The sequence below is a fragment of the Mesoplodon mirus genome, assembly GCF_964341445.2.
Source record: "Mesoplodon mirus genome assembly, chromosome: 11".
Taxonomy (NCBI): Eukaryota; Metazoa; Chordata; class Mammalia; order Artiodactyla; family Ziphiidae; genus Mesoplodon; species Mesoplodon mirus.
The window spans coordinates 42,557,311-42,581,886 of NC_138987.1; the positions used below are offsets into that span (position 1 = coordinate 42,557,311).

Here is a 24,576-nt window from a genome sequence, read left to right on the forward strand (position 1 = left end):
AAATGAACTGGGAAGTGTTCCCTCCTCTTCTATTTTCTTAAAGAGACTGTACAGAATTGGTGTAATTCTTTAAACATTTGGTAGCATTCTCCAGCGAAACCACCTGAGCCTGGAGATTTCATTTGGGGGAGTTTTAAAAATACAAATCCAATTTCCTTAATAGTACTGTAGTTATTCGAATTATTTATTTCACATGGGTTGAGTTGTGGTAGCTTGTGTTTTTTGAGGAACTGAGAATTTATTCCTGATACTAGTCATCTGTCTTCTTCTTCTTTTTTTTTTTTTTTTGTGGTGGGTGGGGCGGTCAGTCTTGCTAGAAGTTTGACAACATTATTGATTTTCCCAAAGCTCTGTTTCATTGATCCTTTCTGGTTTTTTCCTGTTTTAAAAACCACTGGTTTCTGCTCTTATCTTTATTCTTTCTTTCCATCTACTTGCTTTGGGTTTGTTCTTATTTTTGGAGGTTCTTGAGGTGGGAACTCATATTATTGACTTGAGACTTATTCTCTTTTCTAATATAAGTATGTAATACTATGAATTTCCCTCTCAGCACTGCTCTACCTTCATCCCACATATTTTGGTATCTTGTATTTCATTCCTTTTAAATTAAACAAATTTTAAACAAACTTCCTTCCTCCCTTTTCTAAATAATTGAATACTTTAGTCAAGTCTCTACGAAGGCCCCTTGTTCCCAGCACCTGCTGGAGTCAGTCAATAGATTCAGGGCTGAGAGAGGTAGCAGCTCACAAGGCTGAGGCTGAATGAGAAGGGCAGCAGGGAGGCAGCCTGGTGAGGGCTGAGGGTGATTGAGGATAGCAGCTAAGTGAGGTGGTGGAATGGTGGGGTTGGCAGACTGTTTAAATAATGGTGGATTGAGATAATAAATAACTATATTGAGGATAATGGGAACAAGGTTTCTCACTGAGCAAGAAAAGATTTACATATATGGAAATGGAAAAAACTAGAATGACTCTGTAGTGCTGGAATGGAATTCAAGGTTTTCAATAAGTAGAGATAGAAATAAATATGAAGTTCAGCATGTGTATATGTGAGCATGCACACATACCTATACATAATATAGACACACATCCATGTCCTAGCTCTGCCCAGTGAGAGAGACTGGGAGTGAGACATCCTAGGAGCAATGAGCATATCTAGCACCTGAATCTTGGTTTCTAAATCCTTTTTTTTTAAACATCTTTATTGGAGTATAATTGCTTTACAATGTTGTGTTAGTTTCTGCTTTATAACAAAGTGAATCAGCTATATGCATACATATATCCCTCATATCCCCTCCCTCTTGCGTCTCCCTCCCATCCTCCTTATCCCACACCTCTAGGTGGTCGCAAAGCACCAAGCTGATCTCCCTGTGTGACGCAGCTGCTTCCCACTAGCTATCTGTTTTACATTTGGTAGTGTATATATGTCCATACCACTCTCTCACTTCGTCCCAGCTTACCCTTCCCCCTCCCCATGTCCCCAGGTGCATTCTCTATGTCTGTGTCTTTATTCCTGTCCTGCCCCTAGGTTTATCAGAACCATTTTCCTTTTTTTTTTAGATTCCATATATATGTATTAGCATACAGTATTTGTTTTTCTCTTTCTGACTTACTTGACTCTGTATGACAGACTCTAGGTCCAATCACCTCACTACAAATAACTCAGTTTTGTTTCTTTTTGTGGTTGAGTAATATTCCATTGTATATATGTGCCACATCTTCTTTATCCATTCATCTGTCGATGGACACTTAGGTTGCTTCCATGTCCTGGCTACTGTAAACAGTACTGCAATGAACACTGTGGTACATGATTCTTTTTGGATTATGGTTTTCTCAGGGTATACGCACAGTAGTGGGATTGCTGGGTCATGTGGTAGCTCTATTTTTAGTTTTTCAAGGAACTTCCATACTGTTCTCCATAGTGGCTGTATCAATTTACATTCCCACCAACAGTGCAAGAGGGTTCCCTTTTCTCCACACCCTCTCCAGCATTTGTTGCTTGTAGATTTTTCTGATGATGCCCATTCTGACCAGTGTGAGATGATACCTCATTGTAGTTTTGACTTGCGTTACTCTAATGATTAGTAATGTTGAGCATCCTTTCATGTGTTTGTTGGCAATCTGTATATCTTCTTTGGAGAAATGTCTGTTTAGGTCTTCTGCCCATTTTTGGATTGGGTTGTTTTTTTGATATTGAGCTGCATGAGCTGCTTGTATATTTTGGAGATTAATCCTTTGTCAGTTGCTTCATTTGCAAATATTTTCTCCCATTCTGAGGGCTGTCTTTTCATCTTTTTTATGGGTTCCTTTGCTGTGCAAAAGCTTTTAAGTTTCATTAGGTCCCATTTGTTTATTTTTGTTTTTATTTCCATTCCTCTAGGAGGTGGGTCAAAAAGGATCTTGCTGTGATTTATGTCATAGAGCATTCTGCCTATGTTTTCATCTAAGAGTTTGATAGTTTCTGGCCTTACATTTAGGTCTTTAATCCATTTTGAGTTTATTTTTGTGTATGGTGTTAGGAAGTGTTCTAATTTCACTCTTTTACATGTAGCTGTCCAGTTTTCCCAGTACCATTTATTGAAGAGGCTGTCTTTTCTCCATTGTATACTCTTGCCTCCTTTATCAAAGATAAGGTGACCATAGGTGCGTGGGTTTATCTCTGGGCTTTCTATCCTGTTCCATTGATCTATATTTCTGTTTTTGTGCCAGTACCATACTGTCTTGATTACTGTAGCTTTGTAGTATAGTCCGAAGTCCAGGAACCTGATTCCTCCAGCTCCGTTTCTCTTTCTCAAGATTGCTTTGGCTATTTGGGGTCTTTTGTGTTTCCATACAAATTGTGCAACTAAATACCTTTCTTTATTAAAAGAATCCAGAGTTCTGTGGGTAAAATGACCCTTCTCCCTCCCTCCCTCTCTCTCCCTCTCCCTCCCTCTCTTTCTCTATCTCCCTCTCCTTCTCACTCTCTCTCTCTCCCTCTCCCCTTCTCCTTTTCCCTACGCCAACCCTTCCACATCCTCTGGAGCATCAGTTCCTGGACAGCAATAGGGTTTTTATCTCTTTTGTCTTCTTTATATCCCCGTACCCTAAACAGTTCCTGGCACACAGTAGGCAGTCAGTAACTGCTCCATGTATTAATGAATGAACAAAGGCATGAAGGAAGGGCTGCAGGGAGTGACGAGGGAGGCCAGGCAGCCACACCCAGAGGACCACATAAACCACAGCAGTTCTGCAGGACCCCAGGAGAACTTTCATCAAGACCAGCCTGAAACAAGATTCTGAGTGGAAGCCCTTGAGTTTTCTGGAACATTTGTGGAAGCAAAGGGAGATGCCCCTGACCCCAGGGTGTGGTGGATCACACCCCTCTGCACCACCCCATGCATAGCCCACTTCCCTGGAACCCCTGGAATACAGTGTGTGACACAGACCCAAGAATGAATGACTTGAACAAGCCAGGTCTGAAGTGCAGCCGGGGCAGAGAAGTCCCTAATGAACCCTGTACCGGTGGCCCCTCCCCCAAGGTCATGGGAACCTCAAGCACTGGGATGCTCTGCTCAGTGATCTCAGAGGATGCTGACCCTGAGAGAAGCCGCTCAGCTGGGGCTCTCACTTCACCAAGATGCTTTCAGCGCTGGACCAAAGACAACCCTTGCCACCTCAGAATCACTCGAACCAGAACAGGCCGCCTGCCGAGGCCCCGCCCAGGATCCTATCAAACTCCTCCTGGATGATGTGTCAGCATCCCCGAGGCCCAGCTGGGCTCCCGGACAAGGTGAGGGCCTCCAGGTAATCCCTCCAGACGCCCAGTGCAAGGGCCCCGCCGGGCACACAATAGGCACTCAGTGAGTGAGTGACTGTCCTCTCAGGCATCCTCCCCAGGAAGAGCGGAGATGCCACATTACAGATGCTTCCACAGGAGGGTGCTTCTCCCCCTCCCCACGGCCCCCAGGGTCTCTACAGAAAAATTTTGACACCGAAGGGCAAGGGGAAAGAGCAGACACCCCGAAGAGCCCTGACTACTGCCAAACCCGAGTTCCAACTGCAAAGAAATCATTTTGGAACTATCTACACAAAACTACCATCTCAGAACAACCTGCACAAGCTCTTCCATCAGGCGCATTCGCTCTTGCTTCACTCTTTTGCGAGTTGGCAGGGGAAATGTTTACCTATCGTGCACAATAGTCTTGGGAAAAAAAGCACATCTGCGAGGAAGTGATGACCACAAATCCTCCAACTCCTCCCCAAACCTCCAGGGGTGGGTGTGGGCAGCGGGGCTCTGGGTTCCATCTGCGCTTGACGGAGTTCGACATGTTTCTGCAAAGCGTTGTCCGCCTTTAAAATACCTTCCCAGGAAAACGCCCAGCCCCAGCGGGCACCCAGGCTCCACCGAAGGTGAATTATACCACCAGACCTTCCCGCTTCAAATGCCACCAAGCAGGAAAAAAAAGTAAACTGACTTTGCCTGGCTCCCTGCCTGGGGGCACCAACCCATAGGGACCACATCAAGCGGCCCTGTTCTCTGATTTCTGCCTGCCTTTGGTCAACAGGGAGCCTAAGGAAATGGGAGGGAGGGCGGGGAGAGCCGTCAGGAGGTCGCGTCTCTGCACAGGTGGCTTCTCTCCATGACCCCTCCTACCTGGGTTCCATTCTGCCCTCTCCCCCGGTTCCTCTCGGCCTCAGGGCTGTCACAGCCCCGGGTCCTGCACTGCCCATCATGGGTGCCCCACACCCTGCGGCCCTTTGGTGATACGCCCTCCTGGGACCATCCTGGTGAGGTTTCCACCTATTTCCTGGGTGTGTATGGGGGGTGACTCGTAAAATAGCCCGGACAGGTTCCTGGGCCCCAGGAGACTTGGGGAGGGTCCAAGGGGCCCCAGAGGTTTCCCACACAGGACCCACTCTAAGGACCAGACACGATGTGGATGACACAACTGATGCCCGCAGAGCAGAGCGACGCGCCCCCCCCAGACCACTTCCAGTGCTGCCCTCTTTGCCATCCGTCTGGCCACGCCCCTGAGGTGGGCCCTTCGCACTGCCCCCACGCCCCCCTCCAAACCTGCTCGCTCCCTGCCGAGTTGGGCAGGAGAGGAAATAGCTGAGCTGGCAGCAGGGGAAAGGCCTAATCCTGCGCTGAGGTCTGCTTCAGGTGCTGCTGAAAGGCTGGCCCTGGGAACGGAAGCGGCGGGTGGCAGTGATCCACTGCCAGGGCATGTTCTCTCAAGTGGGCTCCTCCTTCCTTCTCCCGGGGGCCCTTTAGGAGTGAGATGCCTCCTCGGTGCTCCCTGGAGGGTCTCTGCGAGCAGACCCTCGTGATGCCTCCTGCGTGCCTGACGATGGTCAAGAACGATGGATGCCTCCGGGACTGGGCAGGGCTGGCCGAGCCAGAGGTTCCGTCTCTGCTCAGCTGTGACCGGCTGCTGCTTCAGCCATCGGCAGGTGACTCTGGAACACTCCACGTGCAGGTGCTCTGGTGGGCAACCAAGGCTGACACAGCCCCGAAGCCCAAAGTCTTCAGCCGGCCCTGGGAGATGTGTTTCCCATACAAGCAGGAAGGAAAATGCACCACGTGTGCGTCCTTTGCTTCCCTGACATGGAGCATGGGCCCCAGAGGGTCCCCTCGGCCCATCCCGACTGGCCTGCACCCTGCTGAGCGCACAGCCGACTGCCCATCCCTGATGCCCTGGCCCTGCTGGCAAGGGGAGGAGGCCAGAGGCTGAGAGCTCAGAGGTGTGTGAAGCCCAGACTGTGGGGCGTGACATCTTTGCCACGTGGCAGCCACCTGCCCCGGAGCAGCGGGCAGGCCAGAGCATCCATTGCAACTCTTACTTTTCCTTCTTTCTACTCGAGGGGGTGTGCAACGTCCCGACAAAAGCCCGAATGTGTTTGAGCCAGAAAACCACTGACCCCTTGTCCCCAGCCTTGGCCGAGGAGGGGCCAGCCTCGCAGGAGCTCTGCTGCTGACATATCTGCTTATTGGTCCTGCCCGGACACGGGACAGCCATCCTGACCATGTGAACAGAGGAATCAGGGGTCCGACCGCTGTCCTGCTGGCTGGAGCAGATCCTGGCCCCGACATCAGATACAACAGTTCCTGAGCTCAGCGGGACTGTGCCCCGTGTTATGGGGACACAGAGACTCACAGACGTGGTCCTGGCCTCGGGGCTCGTGACCCTCCAGGATGCTGGGGCACGGTCTTTGTACCTTTGTGCAGTTGAGAGCTGCCTCATCGTGAGAGAATGGCTGCGGGGGAGACTGTCTCCAGGGCAGAGAGAAGGGGCCGAAACCATCTGACCTCGAGCAGGTTGTAGGGGCAGAAGAATTCACTTGGGGGAGTCCGGGGGGGGCCCTGTGTCCTCCAGGGTGAGAGAGGCCCACGGGTAGCAACTGGGGAAAGGACGTCGTGTGGGTTAAGACATCGTGAAAGAAAATCCCAAGCTGTGCATCCATCCCATCCTCGAGCCCCCCAGAGGTCAGCAGGAGGGGAGGCTCTGAGGGTCCCACGGCGCCCACTGTCTCGCACAGCAGCCACGCAAGGCTGCTCCAGGCGGGCAGCAGGTGGGTGCACCTCACACTGGCCCCTAATTGCCCCAGACAGCTGTAGGGGCACAGATGCAGCAGAAGACTCCAGCGCTTGAGACGGGGCAGCTAGGAAATTGCAAGTGTGTCTTTGGACGCGCGTTGTCTTCCTCTGGTCCGCCCCCCGCCCCCCCCCCCACCTCCTTAACTGGCTCACGTGGCCCTGCATCAAGCAACCCGGGCACGGCCGAGACCACGGCCCCGGGGGGCTAACAGGAATGAGGGCGGCAGGCTGTCCTGGGGGCTGCGGTAGCCCAGACCCCGTCCCAGGCACCTGCGAACGCTCTCTGCTTGGTCCTCAGAATCCTGAGAGCAGCACCAGCCCCCGCGTCGCTTCAGATCTGCACCCTGACCCCCACCAGAACCTCTCCCTGCCTTCATCACAGATACCTTGCAGAGTTCCACACCCGAGTCAAAGCCTACCCGGCCTCTGTCCTGGTGCTGGGCGACAGGGGCATCTCCCGCCCACAGACTGGGGACAAAAACCACGGTCACCGTGCGGGTGATCACTGCTGGGGGCCTAAGTATTTCAGGTGATGGAGAAATGAGACATGTAGGGTGAGCCATATGTAAAAAGGAGGCAAAGGGCTCCGATGGCTGAGGACAGACTAGGGGAAGGACAGCGACAGGGAGGGGTCTGCATGACACAGACTTCAGGCCCAAGTTGGGGGAGAGGTCGCCCATCACTTGTGTCAAAAAGCTGAAATGCAGTAGACGTGAAAGACAGAAAGCACCCTTCCTCCATGGGTGTATCTCTTACAGAGGGAGGACCCCTTGTCTGCCAGCCAAGCCCAGGCGCAAGCCCTGTGGAGGCCTGGGTCGGGGCTCAACGAGCAGGAGGCACCCTGGAGTTTCCCAGGAAGGAGAAGAGCGCTTTGCAAAAACCACAGCGACGGAAAGCGGGACATTCTGATGCAAAAACCGCCAAGGAGTTTCCTTACAAGCCAATAAACAGCAAAATGAAAGGAAACCCCCCAAAACGCCCAGACCTTCACAGCATTTCCTAGGGGAGCCTTCTGACTCTCAGGTTTCATCCAGGTAAGAGTGGACTACTTGGGTTTTGGAACAGTGTCTGAATGGCCTGGAATTTTAGCCACCAGTAATGACTCGGCCGAGGCAGCCTCAATGAATAAGCTCTTTCTGCGTCCTTTCCCCCCCGTGTAGGACTCTGGGGTCCCTGAGTCTCCCCGCCCAGTGCTCCCTGGGGGAGTATCCGCCCCAGCGCAGGGCTTGGGTATCTTTACACAGACCCTCAACAAATGCTCATTTCCTAAATAACTTTTTCAACCAGCATAATTATTGAAATTTCAGAGTATAAATGTCTAAAGACCAAAAAGCTGCCAGGCCCCCCTGCCCCCGCCCACCGGCCGCCCGGGCTGGGGGTCGGGCGGGGCCGGTCCTACCTTGTTGTAATACTGCACCTGCACCGAGTGCCACCGCCCGTCACTCACGCCCCCAGGAACCTGCGGCGCCACCATCGTCGTGGTCTCACCTGCGGGGCGGGGGGAGGTCCAGGGAGAACAGAGGTGAACAGACCACGAAGGCTAAAAGTCCTTCCAACAGTGGACGAATGTTCTTTCCAACCACCGGGAAAACATTTTTAACGGCTTTGTCAATATTTTCAATCTACAGAGGCAGAAGCACCCTTCAATGATCCCCTAGTTTTTGGAAATTTGAGCTGCGTCTTATAAACAACACTGCAATGAACATCTTTGTGTGTTCTGGATTTCTCCCACAGGACGGATTCCCACATGGAGAACCAGGGAATCAGTTGGTCAGCATGCTTGACGGCGCTGCACAGGATGGGGTGTTTTTTTGCTTTTTTGACCGTGCTGTGAGGCATGCGGGACCTTAGTTCCCCGACCACGGATCGAACCCACGCCCCCTGCAATGGAAGCGTGGAGTCCTAACCACTGGACCACCAGGAAAGTCCCGATAGGGTGGTTTTAAACAACCAAGTGCCCAGGACGTGCTCCGAGGGTGGCTCCCTCCCGTGCAGGAGGCTTTACCTGCCGAGAAGGTGAGCTGCACCTGCTCATCCACGATCTCCAGGGCGATGAAGTCGTGCTTCTCGTTGAAGCGGCCATTATACAGCAGCAGGGCATTCCTCTCCTGGGTGGCAAACCTGGGGGGCCAAGGGGAAGCACGTCACACAATGAATGAGCCCGGGGTGGAAGGTCTGCAGGTGGCCTGGAGGTGGGGGAACAAGAGGCTGCCCAAGGCAACAAGCCTGGCCAGAGTGGGCAAGGGCATGAGCACACTTGGCAAAGACTCTGGTCCCAGTATTCTTTTTTTCACATCAGGAGTGGACAGCCCATAAAACCTGATTAGCAATGTTCTCTTCTGGAAGGAGCAAAGCAGATTCCAGGGGCACTTTGGTTACCACAACCTGTACAGGTAAAAAGATTCCATTCGCACAGTGCTCTAGAAGGATGACACAGCCACTATACCAACTGGAAATGTTTGGACAGTAAACACATGCAGGGCATACATCCCGCATACATGCCCCAGGGCACAGAGATGTGGGTGTCGATCACCACCTCAGGGCCTACGCCCCTCGTCTCCACCAGCACGCTCCAGCCACACTGTGTCCTTTTGCTCCCAAACCCTACATTCTTCCCTGCCCCCGAGCCTTTGCACCTGCTGTTCCCCCGTGTGGGGAATGATCTTCCCTGGCTCTGCAGATCTCCCAGATGTCACTCCGACTGTGCTTTCCCCAACTCACTTTATCTAAGTTGTGCCCCTCACCCTACAGGCTATCACACCACCCATCTTACTTCTGAAATTATCCTACTTATTTGTTTGTTTATAAGAACACATGATCCTTTAAGGGGACAGATGATGACTCCCGTTCACTGCTGCATCCCCGAGACCAAAACAGGACTTGGTCCACACAAGTGCTTGATACCGATGTGCTGAATCCATGGACGGATGGCGGCCCACGTGAACCAACAGATGCTTGAAAACGAAAGACTTGTGAGACTTGAAGCACTCGGAGTAAAAAACCACTTACTCTGACAAGAGACAAATAGCCTCAGAAATCCTTCTCCCACCCCCTGAGGAAGCCTCTTCCATCAGACCCAAGGGTCCCCGACACACCAAGTCACCACAAGGCTTCCTTGACGCCCTGGTTACAGAGAACACACAAACCTCCAGAGTGAACTCGGGACTGTTTCCTGAGCTAGCTGGATGTCTCTCTCACCGGAGATTAAGTGGGGGAAATTCTTTCCTTTGATTCCAGGTTGGTTTATCCGTTTTCATGTGGCAGGAGTCTGTCAGAACCAGCCTCAGGCATGTGACCCTAGCCTCTCCCTTGAGTTACATAAAATTGACATTTTCCGCCCAGACCTTGCATCCCCTCGGTTTAGAAGTCAGCAAGCACTGATGACAAACTCTAAAGAAAAAAATACCTGCACGGCAAAGTGGAGGCTCCGGGTGTGGAGTGAGCAGGCAGAAGAAGAGCTGAATTAAGACTGGGATCCACTCGACCCCAGGCTTGCTTCCCTTTGGGGAGTCTCACTGTTGTGGGTTTCTCTTTGGACTGAGGGTGGGGGGCGGTCAGTGCTGAAATGGTCCTCCAGGCAGGCACCACGCACTGCTGGGAATGGACGATCTAACGATGGGACCCAGGGCCACAGGGAGGGTCTGAACAGCACAAGTAAAAAGGGGAAAGGCCAGAAACAGAAGCCGAGGCCTGGTGAGGGGCCAGGGGAAGAGAGAGAACAAAGGATGGGGACAAGGAGGCGGGGACCAGGGAGCTGAGGCGCCTGGGAGCCCAGGCCCTTGGCAAACAGAAACCAGAAAGAGGAGAAGCAGCTTCGAAAGAAACCACCTGAAACAAAAGCCCTGGGCCGGTGCCCCAGCCCACCTTTCTCACAGCACGCCAGTCAGGAGGCAGGAGGCAGGAGGCAGGAGGCCCAACTCCTTCCAGGCCCTGCCCCAGAGCAACCGCAGCCCCGACACGGAAACGTTCTCCTGCCCAGGTTCGGGGTGGGGGTGGCTTTCTATGATTTTGCTTTTGAAGCTAAACTCCCTGATTTGGCCTCGGCCCCGACCTTTTAGCCATCATCAGGTGTGTCGGAAATCGTCCATAAATTGTTGTCACATGTGAGCATCTAAAATACTAGATTTGACAAGCAAGGGGACATATGCTACATTACGTGGACACTTAATTAAACACGACTGTTCTTTAGTTTCTCTGAGTCTGGAGCCGCCAGACTTCCTTTGTTGGTCTCCAGCACGTCTGCCGGCCTCTGTGTCCATGGGCCCCACCCCCAGAACTCTGGTCACCTTTCAGGTCAGCCTCCTGCAGCTTACTCGCTGCACTGCCCACGACAGAGGGCTGCCAGCCACGCCCAGGTGGTGGGTGGCTATGGCCACGTAGACACCAAAACCACACGCCATCGACCTGTTTGCCAGAAGACACAGGGCACCTTTGATTTGGGGGGCAGGCACCCACAGAAGCCTGCTGTTCTCAACATCCAGCCACGTGGGACACAGAGTGGCCAGGGGTCCCAACGAGGGGCCCTCCTTTTGGAGGCTGTGCCCACGTGGTGGCCTCCTGAGCACAGGGCTTAGGGGCAGAGGGCGGGGACATGGTGTTGTGAGCAGGCAGGGCCAGGACCAGGGCCTGGCGCAGAGGCCCAGCGAGAGAAACGGGAGGGCAACAGCAAGTGCCAGCTCAGGTGAGTCCTCACAACACCCCTGGAGAGGGAGCCTCATCAGCCACTTTACAGGGCGGGGTGGAGCCCTGAACCGTGTACCAAAATGTGGGCAGTCACCCTAAAACAGCAGTCCAAATGGCCCAAACTTTAAAACTGCCCTTAGAATCAAACAGTACTGCAGCCTTGCAGCCGGGCCCAGGGGGCCAACCGGAGCTGTATCTCCCACCCCTCCCTCTTCCAAGTTCCCGGGAAAGGGGGTGATGCTCTAAGGATCAGAAGCAGAGCCACAAGCAGGGCGCCCGGCATGCACACGGGCTCCACGGATGACAGCTGCTCTTGCTGTTTTATTAAAGCTGGTCTCCAAGGGAAATTCAGGAGGAGGGCAGAACGTGGGAAACACCTGCAAATCAGGACAAGAAGGCCCTGGGCCCGTATCCTTTACGGGGGCAGGGGCCAGAGGGAGGGAGATTAAGAGCACAGGTTACAGGCAGGGCCTGGGGGTCCCACCGGACAGCCTATGACCTTGGGCAAGTTTTTCAACCTTTCTGCCTCAGTTTCCTCACCTGCAAGATGGGGAGAACAGTGATACCAGCTCTCAGGGTTCTCGCAAGAAGGAATTGGGCCTGACAGGTGAGGTGCCAGAGCAGTGCCAGCACAAAACCCGAATATGGCCGCTGAGTGATCCACGTTGAAGTCTGTGATGAGTCGGGCAGAGCCCAGAAGGTATTTCAGCAGGGACCAGTCTCCCTAAACAGACGTCCTCCAAGAGGACGCCATCTGCACCCCACACAGATGTCCGAGCCCAAGAATGTACCAAGGGGCTGAAGCAGGGCAAAGTGGGTGCAGGGGTCTGCCTGCCTCTGCAGAGCTCCCAGCAGACACTCCAGGCCACTCAGAATGCCCAGAATGTTCTCCCTCTGCAACTCAACCCCCTCCCACCCCCCACCAGGCCAAAGAGCCCCTCCTCTGGGAGAGCGGGAGCCCCCCGGCCAACGTCTTAGGGCCACAGAGGGGAGCAGTGGGCGCTCATGCTTTGTGAGAATGGAACTACCAGCCAGCTGCTCGCCTGGGCGCCTGCATGTCACGACACAGGACAAAAAGCCCCTGGGTGGACAGGCACAGAGAGAGAGCTGGACCTCAGCAGAGTGATGAGCACGGGCACAGCAATCCTGGAGCAGAAGCCCGGAAACACCAGCCAGGGAGCCCGTGTGGCCGTTTAAAGGTTTCAAAAGGACATGCATCTGCTTTGGAGGCTTTAGCCCAATCAAATCACCGGACAACCAGGAAAAAAAATCAGGATCAGGAAATCTGGCATGAGTTCACACCCCCAACCAATGATCTAGTATGAAGGATGGGTTTAGAGCAAAAAGATCTGAGCCGCAATGTAGAAAACCCGCCAATGACTCAAGCCCCCATGTTACCCAAGTGCCCTCATCTGGACCTTTCTTTAGGGCCGGACAGTCAGGGTGGACAGCTGCCTGATCCTGCAAGCAGGAACATCAAAGGCTGAAGGTAGCAGACAAGCAGGCAGTGACCAGACATCCAGCCGGAGCTGGAATGCAGGTACGGCCCCACCTGGGTCAGGGGGGCTTCCTGAAGGAAGTGGCAACCGTCGGGCGGGCCAGCAGGAGGGGCCGAGGAAATGCCTGTGCAAGGCTGGGCAGGTCCAGAGAATCACGAGGTGAGGGTGGCCATGTCACAGGACGCGAGGTGCCAGAATCGGGGGTCACCAGGGGTCAGCACACAGGGGGTCACCCTGTGCCCTATTAAGAAGTTTGGGTTTTGCCCCAGGTGGCAGGCAGGCCCGGCAGGCCTGTCGGACAAGAATCCACCTGACTCAGGCTGAGAGTAGATGCCACCACTGCTGTTCCACAGGGGAGAGGGCGGTGGCCCAGGCCAGAGTGCTGGGAACTGGGAGAACAGTGGTGGGCAGGGGAGACGTGAGGTCAAGGGACTCACAGGACCTGACTGAGATAGGAGGCGGGGCAAGATGGAGGAGGGCTGCCTGGGGGGGTTTCACATCAGCACCACGCGGCGCCTGTTGGCTACACCACACCCCTCACCTGCTCGGGGTGGGGGCAGCCCCAGGAGAGGAGTCTGCCCCATCTCTCCCTGAGATGCCCTGTTCTCCAAAGGGCAGCTCAGAGGGAGCACTTTATTCTGGGGGACACGGAATGCCACGTTCCCCTAATGGGCCCCCTAAACGGTGACCAAATACAAAATACACCCTGTACTACTAAGGTGAACTTGATAGAAGTCTTTACAATGGAAGCGACAGATTTTTAGAAGTTAAATTAAATCTAAATTCTCTTAGAGAAAAAGATGCAAAAGTAAAAGAATGGCCACAGCACACAGTCCTCCTGCTTCCTCCTGTTATGGGTTAAAGAACCAGGGCGGAAAGGGGTGAGGCCGCCCGCCCGCGGTTTCCCAGCAAACTGGTGGCACAGCAGGAGCCTACGCTGCATCTCATTCCCAAGCCTGCTGGGCCCTTTCCCTCCACCTTCTGGCCACCTGGGTGGCAGGGGTGCCCACGTGGTGGCAGGTGAGTAGGACCGGGGCAGCCGGGGGCCGGCTTCATGGGCATGTGAGCTGGGCGGGCAAACAGGGCACCACACCTGCTAATGCTCTGCTGTCACCAGCTGGAAATTCTTAATTTTTGAACCATATCCTCAATTTGCATGGGGTCCTACAAATTAAGTGGCCGGTCCTACAGCCAGCGCTGGCCAAGGTGACTCGACCCTCAGAGGCCCCAGTGGACAGGGGCTGTTGTTACAGGACGGAGGGATGCACGGAGACACTAGGCCACCTCGCAACCTCCACCCACGGGAGGCGTCGCAGGCACGCGCAGGGACTCACGCGAGGGCCACGGTGAAGTGGAAGCGCTGCCTCAGGCCGCGGAAGGTGACGAAGGACTGCGGCGGGAAGCTCCTGGTGGCCACTTCGCAGTAGGGCCTCTCGAACGCGCCGGGGGGGCACACGCAGTGGAAGCCGCCGATGAGCAGGTTCACGCAGGTGCCCCCGTTCTTGCACACGCCGTTGGTGCAGCGGCCGGAACGTGCGTTCACCTCGCAGTGCTCACCTGGGGGACGAGGGCGGGAGGAGGTCACACGGAGGCCTGCTGGGGGGAGGGGGGCACTGCTCCCACCCAGGCTGCAAACGTCGCTGCAGAGCCAGCTGCTAAACCCAAACCCAGGGGCACCTGAGGCCTCTGGGAACCACCCTGGAGTCGGGCTGCAATCAGACGTGTGCCGTTCCCGCTGGCCTGAGGGCACCCAGCACCCGGTGGGCCGTCTAAGAGTGGCGGGGCAGCGACTTCTTAATAAGCACCCTAGGGGGCTCCTCGACCAAACGCACCAGGTGGCCAAGCCACTCCAACCCTGTCCCTGTCCCGGGCCTGCCAGGGTCCCCGCCCTCGGGGAAGTGGGGGGACCAGGGGAATGTGCAGCTGTGAACACTTCTGGGCATCCAACCCCTTTCTGAACCCCCCGCTGGCTGAGCCTGGCTCCCTTATGAGAGAATCACCTAAAGAGTGAGGATGACGAGAAGGCCTCATGCCCTCCCCTCACGCTTGCCTGCACGACGGCTGGCCACCTCCGGGTCTCATGGGAGACTTGGGAGCAGACCAGGGTCACTCTGGTCCAGGGCCTCCTGTGTGGCCTCCCTCCCCCACTGCCCGGCCGGGCAACGCTGGATTCCAGTTCATCTTTAATCTTGTCTGTTCCTCCCACTGGCCTCCAACTGTGCTCCAACGTCCTCTCTGTGGCCTAATCCCTCACGAAGGAAAGGTTCTGGAAGCTTCCACATAGAAACTGATCAGGCAGCCCAAGCTGGCCCCCCGAGGCCCGTCAGACCCAGAGTGCCCACCACGGCAGCCAGCAGGGGTCTGACTGGGTGATCCTCGCTCCCTGGGACACAGCCCGGACCTGCCTGTCACAGGGTGGACATTGCCAGCCACCCACAGACCCGCAGCCCGACAACCGGAAATTCCCCAGCTCCTACCAATGTGTGTCACCAGTTTTTGACTTTTCAATGGACGCATTTTAAAATAAAAGTACTACATTGCATACTAAAAAAAAAAAAAGAAATCACTGTGCAAATAGCGCGGCATGGGAAGCCTTCAGCAGTTTCTTGCAGGTCCCCACAGGAAAACATCAGGAGAGCTGGATGCCCCTGCCATCTGGCATGTTTGCTCAGTACGGTACCTTGGAGACCCTCCCTGTTGGCACTTGGAGTGCCTCCTCTTTCTCCCTAATGGCTGCACAGTATTCAGTTAGAGCAGCAGTCCCCAACCTTTTTGGCACCAGGGACTGGTTTCATGGAAGGCAATTTTTCCACGGACGGTGAGCGGTGGAGGGGCGGGGGGGGGAGTGGGGGATGGCTCAGGCGGTAATGCGAGCAATGGGGAGCGATGGGGAGCGGCAGATGAAGCTTCGCTCGCTCCCCCACCGCTCACCTCCTGCTGTGTAGCCCGGTTCCTGGGGGTTGGGGCCCCCTGCGATAGGGGACCCCATCAGAATTTAAATCACTAATGTTTCTTGTTCTACTACTGATGGACACGGGGCTGTTTATAGCTCGCTTTTATTGCAGGTAACTTTTTGATATACATCCTTGGTGTGTTTTAAGAATATCTCTCTCGGGCTTCCCTGGTGGCACAGTGGTTGAGAGTCTGCCTGCCGATGCAGGGGACACAGGTTTGTGCCCCGGTCCGGGAAGATCCCACATGCCGCGGAGCGGCTGGGCCCGTGAGCCATGGCCGCTGAGCCTGCGCACCGCAATGGGAGAGGCCACGACAGTGAGAGGCCCGCGTACCACAAAAAAAAAAAAAAAAAAAAAAAAAAAAAAGAATATCTCTCTCGAGAAAATTCCTAAAAGTGATGAATCAAAGGTACACACAGTTGACATTTTGACAGCCGCACTTTTTTTTGACTAACCCAATATTTCCAAACCATCCTCCCCAAAAGGATGCACGAACTCACACATCCTCGCCAACACAAGGTATGTTCAGTCTGTAAAATATCTGGCATTTCTGACAAATGAATCTTCAGGGTGTTTTATTTGCAATAATTTTTGATGAGGTTCAACATCTGCCTGAATTTTTTTTTTTTTTTTTTGCAGTACGCGGGCCTCTCACCGTTGTGGCCTCTCCCGTTGCGGAGCACAGGCTCCGGACGCGCAGGCTCAGCGGCCATGGCTCACGGGCCCAGCCACCCCACGGCATGTGGAATCCTCCCGGACCAGGGCACGAACCCGCGTCCCCCGCATCGGCAGGTGGACTCTCAACCACTGCGCCACCAGGGAAGCCCCATCTGCCTGAATTTTATTGGCAACGTCCATTTCCTTTCTCTGAACTGCCTGATTATTCCTATGTTCATATTTCAATGATGGTTGGTCTTGTTTTTATTGTGTTACACTAGGTGCTCATAAATTTCAGAAATTAACTATTCTCTGCCATCTCGGTGGTCACTCCCTCTTGGCTTAAGTTTAACTTTCAACTTATTTGTGTGTTTGTGGTCACAAGACGTGTTATATCTGCATATGGTTATATTTATCCATTTTTCCTTTGTGATGCTAGTGCTCTCGGGTTATTAAAAGGCTGGTATGGGGCCTCCCTGGTGGCGCAGTGGTTGAGAGTCCGCCTGCCGATGCAGGGGATACGGGTTCGTGCCCCGGTCTGGGAGGATCCCACATGCCGCGGAGCGGCTGGGCCCGTGAGCCATGGCCGCTGGGCCTGCGCATCCGGAGCCTGTGCTCCGCAACGGGAGAGGCCACAACAGTGAGAGGCCCGCATACCGCAAAAAGAAAAAAAAAAAAAAAAAAAAAAAAAAAAGGCTGGTATGAAGAGATACGAAACTCGGAGCTCCAGAGACATCCTGCACCAGGATCCTCAGTGCACGGAGAAGCGTGCATTCAAACGGCAGCATCATCCTGGAACCCAAAGTCACTGGGATCCCCAGACATGGGCTTCCCCGGATGCCCTCTGTGCCTTTTCAATATTAAACCACGTGAACACACTACCTACTGTCTCAGTCTGCTCGGGCTGCCGTAACAAAATACCATGGGCTGGGGGCTTAAACAACAGAAGTGTATTTCTCACAGTTCTGGAGGCTAGAAGTACCAGCGAGATCAGGGTACCAGCACGGCTGGGGTCTGGTGAGGCCTCTCTTCCCAGCTGCCCGCTCACTCTGTCCTCACACGGCCCCTCCTCTGTGTGTGTGTGTGTGCACAGAAAGAGGTAGAGATTTCTGTTGCCTCTGCTTATGTGGACACTAATCCCATCGGATCGGGGCCCACCCTGATCATTTACCTGAATTACTTCCTGTAGGGCCCACCTCCAGATACAGTCCCATTGTGGAGTTAGGGCTGCAACCTAGGAATTTGGTGGTGGGGGGACACAATTCAGGCCAGAGCAGGCATGTATGAGACAATTGGGAATTTGAACAAACTGGATAGTGATACTAAAATGTATCATCACTTTAAAAAAGAAAACTTAGATGCTGTGGAAGAGTGGGTACTGTGGTGTACTCCACACGTCCCTCCAGGACCGAGGTTCTGGAGTGCTGGGTGATGGTGGCTCACAGCTGAGACTCTGCACTCAGATCCTCCTCCCGAAATCCCTCACCCAAAGTTGCACAGCCCTTGCTGGGGCAGCTCACAGCTGGCGATGGGTGAGCGTGGAGATGGAGGGGCCCACAGCTCCTTGGGCTAGTGCAGCCACCTTGGCACTGTATCTCCAGAGCTGAGATGTGGGGTCCACAGAGGCTTTTGCTGCCACTGCATTGCAGCCCAACCTCTCCTCTGCGCAGCCCTGGGTGCCCCCCACCCCTGCCCCCGGCCCCTGCCCACGCCTGGCTCCCGAGAAGGCAGATTTCGAGCCTCAGGGTCTGTTTCTCGGGGAGGCCAACCTCCCCAGTGTGCAGGTTTTAGAGAGCTCAATAACTGACTGGTGTAAGAAAATCCTTTCAACCTTCCAAGGGAGCGCTTCAGAATGAGCTTCCTTTGAGAAACAGGTGAAACTGATCTGTAATTAGCATAAGAAGCATCAGAAACAAATCTGAACTTCCTCTAGTTTCCCAAGTATCTTCCTTCCCAGGTTGCAACACCCAAGAATGCACAACTTGCTAAGCAAAGGTAAAACCCAGTCTGAGTCCCTCAAAAACAGGGAGGAGAGTCGCAATCACTGACCTCTGCTGAATTACATAACCGTGCAGGGGCCACCAGGCCGGGGACCCAGGGCAAAGCCCACCCCCAGGGCCGGCCAGCGTCAGGTGGGTTCTTTTTCGTCCCCCTCCTCCCCACCAGGCAGGGCAGGGAGGGAGAGGCCAGAAGGCCCAGCCAGGCCACCCACCTGTTCTCCCCTAGCAGGGGCTGCCCCCAAGGAAGCTTGTGAGCAGAGGATTCACATGCTGCTCAGAAGGAAAAGGGCGGCGGCCCACCAGGCTGCAGACCCTCCTCTCAGCTCCACCAGCAATGGAAACCGTCTGATCTCCCCCACCACTGCCCCCCTGCCTGCTCCCGGGTTAGCAGGGTGCCCTGCCGGCCCCAGAACACTGAGCTCGGCCACCCCGCCAGGCAGGCTGTGTGCACAAATACACGCATGTGCACACATAACCTCACACACTTGTGTACACACACCTGTGCCCTCACTCACACCCAGGCACACGCTGCTGCCACATCTTCGCACATACACCCTCACACACACTCTCGTCTTCACACGCATTCACACCCATAAATGCATTCACACCCTCACACACCCTCAGCCACACACGTACATACCTGCACACACAGACACACACACCCACACTCACACCCTCACACACAACTCCGCTCCTGGCGTCTTCTCCAGGTGGGCAGCTTGCGGCCTCCTTAAATTCTAGTCATTAATGTTACATGCTTAGCTGAAAGTGTATTTGTTCTTCATACACTTCAAATTCTTTAATCTCTACTTTTAAAATACATGTGACGAATGGGAGTGTTTGCCTTCCAAGTCCCAACTTGGCAGGTCAAGGGCATTCTGAAATAATAAAGCCGCCGTGAGAGGACGGGGCGGGCCGTGCTCCCCAAGCCGTGACGGCAAACAAATGGGGGCCCGGCACGGCCCCTTCCCACGGTGCTCTGCCTGTGGTGTTCCAGAATCCTGCCCATCCGGGCTCGGCCCAGGTGGTCAATGTCACCAGGATGAAAGCACAGCCCACGCCCCCAGTGCGGCCACAGCAGCTCCCAAGCTCTGCCCTTGTGTTGACTGGAAGTCTCAACTCCTCCACCTCTAAGGATCTGAGGACTCCTACAATGCCCTCTCAAGGGCCACCTGCTACCGAGGCCCAGAGAAGGCAGGCCCCGAGCGCGTGCACACACACACACACACACACACACAGAGCACCCTTCATTCAATTCCCGAAGACCTGAATTTGACTTTGCTGACAGTATTTCTGCTCATGTGTGGTTTTCAGCGGCTGCAGGGAAGCCTCGTTCCTCAGGCCGCCCCTGTGAACAGGAGGACGACAGAGCAGGACCCGTGCTACCCACAGCCATGCTGCAGCTCAGCCAGCTGCCTTAAAGCATCTGCTGTCCCGTGGAAAGGGCGTGATGATAGGTGGGATTATTCTGTTCCTCTACTTAACCAATCGTGCAATTTCAAATCAGCTGCAAATAAAGCTAAGTCTCTGTGAAGTTGTTTGTTTTAAGCACAAAAGATATCTTTTCATTTCCAACAGGTCGTTGTAGTATTCGTTTCCTGGGACTGCCGTAACAAGTACAACAAAGCTGGTGGCTTAAAAAGAACAGAAATGTATTCTCTCGTAGCTCTGGGGGCCGAAAGTCCAGAATGAAGGTGTGGGCAGGGCCATGCTCCCTCTGCAGGCTCCAGGGCAGGATCCTTCCTGCCTCCCCCAGCTGATGGGGGCTCCCTGTGTTCCCTGGGCTGTGGCTTCCTCATCCATCTCTGTCTCTGTCATCACATGGCCGTCTTCCCTGGGTCTCAAATCTCCCCGTCCTTTCTCTTATAAGGACGCCAGTCACTGGATTCAGGGTGGACCCTAAATCCAGGATGATTTTACTATTCGAGAGCCTTACTAATTACACCCGGAAAGACCCTATGTCCAAAGGAGGTCACATTCTGAGGTTCTGGACACAAATCTGGGGGTGATACTACTCAACCACTCTAGCAGCCCTCCACGTCTGTCCTAGAGTTACAATCATAGTAAATTTTTTTTTTGTTTTTTACATCTTTATTGGAGTATAATTGCTTTACAATGGTGTGTTAGTTTCTGCTGTATAACAAAGTGAATCAGTTATACATATACCTATGTTCCTATATCTCTTCCCTCTTGCGTCTCCGTCCCTCCCACCCTCCCTATCCCACCCCTCTAGGTGGTCACTGGCCTCTGCAAACACGGAGTCCCGAGGTGAAGCAGCACCTGACCCTGTGGGGCTGCATTCCCCAGCTTCCAAGAGACTCACCGGGCTCTGGTTTCTCTGCCCTCTGGGAACGCTCTTCCCGGCCTCTCCCACCAGGCCAGTAAGGGGCGGTGGGCCAGGGCCAGCTCCCCACCTCCGCAGCCGTGCCTCAGGCCCCTCCTCTGGGGCCCACACACAGCCATCCAACCCTTTCTGCCCTTGTTCTCTCCTCCGAAAACCCAGGCTTCAAACCTGTCTTCCCTCGCCAAGCCTGTTCTCCGGGTCCCCCACCTGGAGAGGGTGCTGCAGCTGCCCAGAGAGGGGGCCAGGAGCCCCGGAGGCATCCCCTCCCCTTCTCCCTTGTCCCCAACCAGTGCCATCCCCCCAGGGTCCGTGTCACTCGCCTCCACTGCCACCTGCACCCCAGTCTACACCACCCCCAATGTGCACAACCACAGACAGTGACCAGCTCTCGGGCCCCTGGACCCAGGCCAGCTGCTCATCACCTTACACACCTGCCTGTTCTCCACAGAACACCCGAGAGAGCTTTCCAGAAGGCTGGCCTGGCCACATACTGGCTTCAAAACAATCCCGCTGCTCCATGAAGACCCTTCCACCTTGGAGCCTGGCCCTCAGCCACATGCCAGCCCTGTCTATGCCACACTCACCACCTCTCATGCCGGCCACACGGTCTCCCTCTTTGAAGAGAGGTTGGGGGATTCAACAGGCTAATGGAGACGACCCCCTAGGTCCACACTCATGCATATTCACCACTGTCAATGATCACCCCCTGGTGACCCCCTTTCTCTGTGCCTGGCATCCTCTCTGCTGGCCTCTGCAGGTGGCTTCCCTGTGCCTGGATGCAGCTTCATCTCAGGCACCCTGCATACCTTCAGAAGGCTTCGCCCACCCACCTGACCAGGGCCAGGGCGCCCAGGACAGACCCTGATGGGCCCAGAATCTCCCCTCTCCAGAGAGCGCCCACCCCAGCTCCAGGGTGACACCTGCTGTGCAACTGTTCCCCAGCCTCTGTCTCCCCAGGCTCTGGGGTAGGGGCAGGGGCAAGGTCTGTCTGGGGGTCAAGTCTAAGAACATCCAGCACACAGAGGGTGCCTGACAAACGCCCGGCACGTAGCAGGTACTCGACAAATGCTTGTGAGATGAAGTCATAAAATGCCAGGATTTCCCCCCTTCCGAGCCAATGATGAATGCCTGTACAGAATTATAAAACCTGCATAATTCACAGGTTTGATTCAAACAGTGTTGGGAATTTGTTGATCTAATGAATGAAGAATTAATTCTACAGATAAACACGCTTTTTTTTTTTTTTTTTTTTAATAAAAGGCAGTGAGGACTCCGAGCATGCAGGTTTCAGATGAACTGGGTCCCCTGGAAAGGGTCTCGTCTCTGGCTTCCAGGACCTTCGTTCAGGCCAATCCCAGGCCCCCGTGCACGCCTTAGCAGGGTGCTTTCCATGGCAGCCACTCCAGCTAAACCGCACAGTAATCCACTTACATGTTTCTGTAACGGTACCTTCTCCTCAGGGCTGTGCTGGCAGACCCCCATGGCCAGCCCTCGGGGGAAAGCCCTGATTTGCAGAACCGTCCCATTTCCATGGGACATCACAGCCAACCTGGCATCAGAACTCAGAGTTGTGAAGAGATGTGATAGGATGGTTTTTAATTCTTAAAATCATCTTACTTTAGGCAAATAATTAGGACCAAATTTAGTGAGCCCTATATCTTTTTTTTTAATATACAGCTCTTACATGAAACACTATTTTAATGCAATAAATGTTCTCAGATATGCTTGCTTCACAAGATTGAACTTCACTTTTCCTCTTCTAGGAATCCTCAAAGTAAATTTGGGCTTCCAAAATTTATTCCAAGCATCCTAGTATCCTTCTTAGAGTCAGATGCTTGCTCTGAGCCATTCAAAACCTGGGGAAAGGGCTTCCCTGGTGGCGCAGTGGTTGCAAGTCTGCCTGCCGGTGCAGGGGACACGGGTTCGTTGCCTGGTCCGGGAAGATCCCACATGCCGCGGAGCGGCTGGGCCCGTGAGCCATGGCCGCTGAGCCTGCGCGTCCAGAGCCTGTGCTCCACAACGGGAGAGGCCACAGTGGTGAGAGGCCCGCGTATCGCAAAAAAAAAAAAAAAACCTGGGTAAAGTTCCCCCATCCTCCTCTTGTGCACCCCCAACCCATTATGACTGCCAGCCTCACCTGCCCACCAAGGATCAGGCTCGCCCGAGCAAGCTAATAGCCTCGCTCAATAACGCATGTAGCGCCGCAACGCCCAGCCAAGGAGGACCTGAGGCCTGGCCTCCTGGCCACGGCTGCAAATGCAGAACCCCGCACGGAAAACCGGGAAAGGACCCCCGCCCCATAAAAAGGCATTCGTAGCTGCAAAACACGAGCTCCCAGGAGCCGAGGTCCCTCTAGCCGCCACGACCTCACACACGTCCCCGTTACTGGATGCCTGTCCCACCCAGGCATGGGGCTGGGGATGGGAGGACAACACTGGCCACCCAGGAACCCCAGCCCGTAGTGCCAAAGCCACAGACCCTCGGGTGGGGAGCGTTAAGTGCCCTAGAGAAGCGCCAGCTTCACAGAGCTTAAACAAGGGCTCGTCTGCAGGGGGACTGTGATAACAGCTCAGGGTTACAGGGGCGGAGGAGGCCTCGCAGCCCCTGGTGCGGGAACTCTCATACGCCCCCATCTTACAGGCCGGAAACTGACGCCTGGCACAGGGTATAAGAATACCATTTTTGGGCCTCCCTGGTGGCGCAGTGGTTGAGAGTCCGCCTGCTGATGCAGGGGATACGGGTTCGTGCCCCGGTCTGGGAGGATCCCATATGCCGCGGAGCGGCTGGGCCCGTGAGCCATGGCCGCTGAGCCTGCGCATCCGGAGCCTGTGCTCCGCAACGGGAGAGGCCACAACAGTGAGAGGCCCGCGTACGGAAAAAAAAAAAAAAAAAAAAAAAGAAAGAAAGAATACCATTTTTTGTTTTTAACCAAAAAAGATATTCCTTAACGATAAGGGAAATGGAGGAAAAACATAGTGCCTGAGTGGGGGAGCCTCTGAGCTGGGCTGTGCAGGAGCGTCCATGGTGGTGGAGACGGCTCGGCCCCAGAAAGGGCCGCAGCAGAAGCACAGGGACGTCGGGGGCTGGGCTGGATGCTGGGTGACGGGTGCTCACCTGGTCAGGTCTGCGAAGAAGTGGGGGACAGCCAAACACCCCTCGCTGTAGAGAGACCTGTGGGGAGCAGGGCCTGGCAGGGGGAAGGTAAAAGGCACAGGAGTGTGTGCGTGTGTGTGTGTTACGTGATGTACGTCTGTGTGGCGTGTGTGTGTGATGTGTGTGGTGTGTGATGTGTCTGTGTATGGCGTGTATATGTGGCATGGGGTGTGTGTGCACATGTGTGTGACAGTCACGGCAGGTCTGGGGGAGGAGGGGCAGGGCGGGAAGCAGGAGGTGATGATGTGAACCTGGTTCCTGCCAAGAGGCGCTTCAGAAGATGCCGGGGCTGCTCGGGGATGAGGACGAGGGAGGCGAGGGCCTGGGGGCCAGCGGAGGGGAGTGCAGCCAGGCCGAAGCCCTCGGCCCTGGAGGGGGGCCAGGGCTGGGCCCCAGGAAGGGAAGGGAGTGTAGAGGTTTTTATGGCTTCAGTTTTTTGATAAATAAAGAGACAATTGCCTTCTGGTCCTAAGCGATAGCTCAGGGCTTTGAACTAGAAAACCTAGACTCTCGGGAGGCAGTGATGCGCCCGCACAGCTTGTGTTGGAAGCTCCAGGAGCACGGAGACAAGGACAGCGTGTCTGAAAGGTCAAACACTGAAAAAATCGGTCCGTCCACCCACCCACGGCCTAGGCACACCCTCCCACCTAACCCCCCACCCACCACCACAGAGGTGTCTCAAGCAGGCTCCCGACCACTGACTCAGT

General features: G+C 54.5%; 1 protein-coding gene across 3 annotated transcripts in view; it reads right to left on the reverse strand.

The window, feature by feature from the left end:
* The window catches only part of CELSR1 (cadherin EGF LAG seven-pass G-type receptor 1), a 150,336-nt gene that overhangs the window by 61,202 nt on the left and 64,558 nt on the right, over positions 1–24,576 (reverse strand). For all 3 annotated transcript variants that reach the window (XM_082635161.1, XM_082635160.1, XM_082635159.1), the window contains exons 3-5: positions 14,096–14,318; positions 8,585–8,700; positions 7,979–8,067 (exon numbers count right to left, since the gene is read on the reverse strand). In XM_082635161.1, coding sequence (XP_082491287.1) covers positions 7,979–8,067; positions 8,585–8,700; positions 14,096–14,318 — 428 coding nt within the window. The remainder of the gene's footprint in view (positions 1–7,978; positions 8,068–8,584; positions 8,701–14,095; positions 14,319–24,576) is intronic.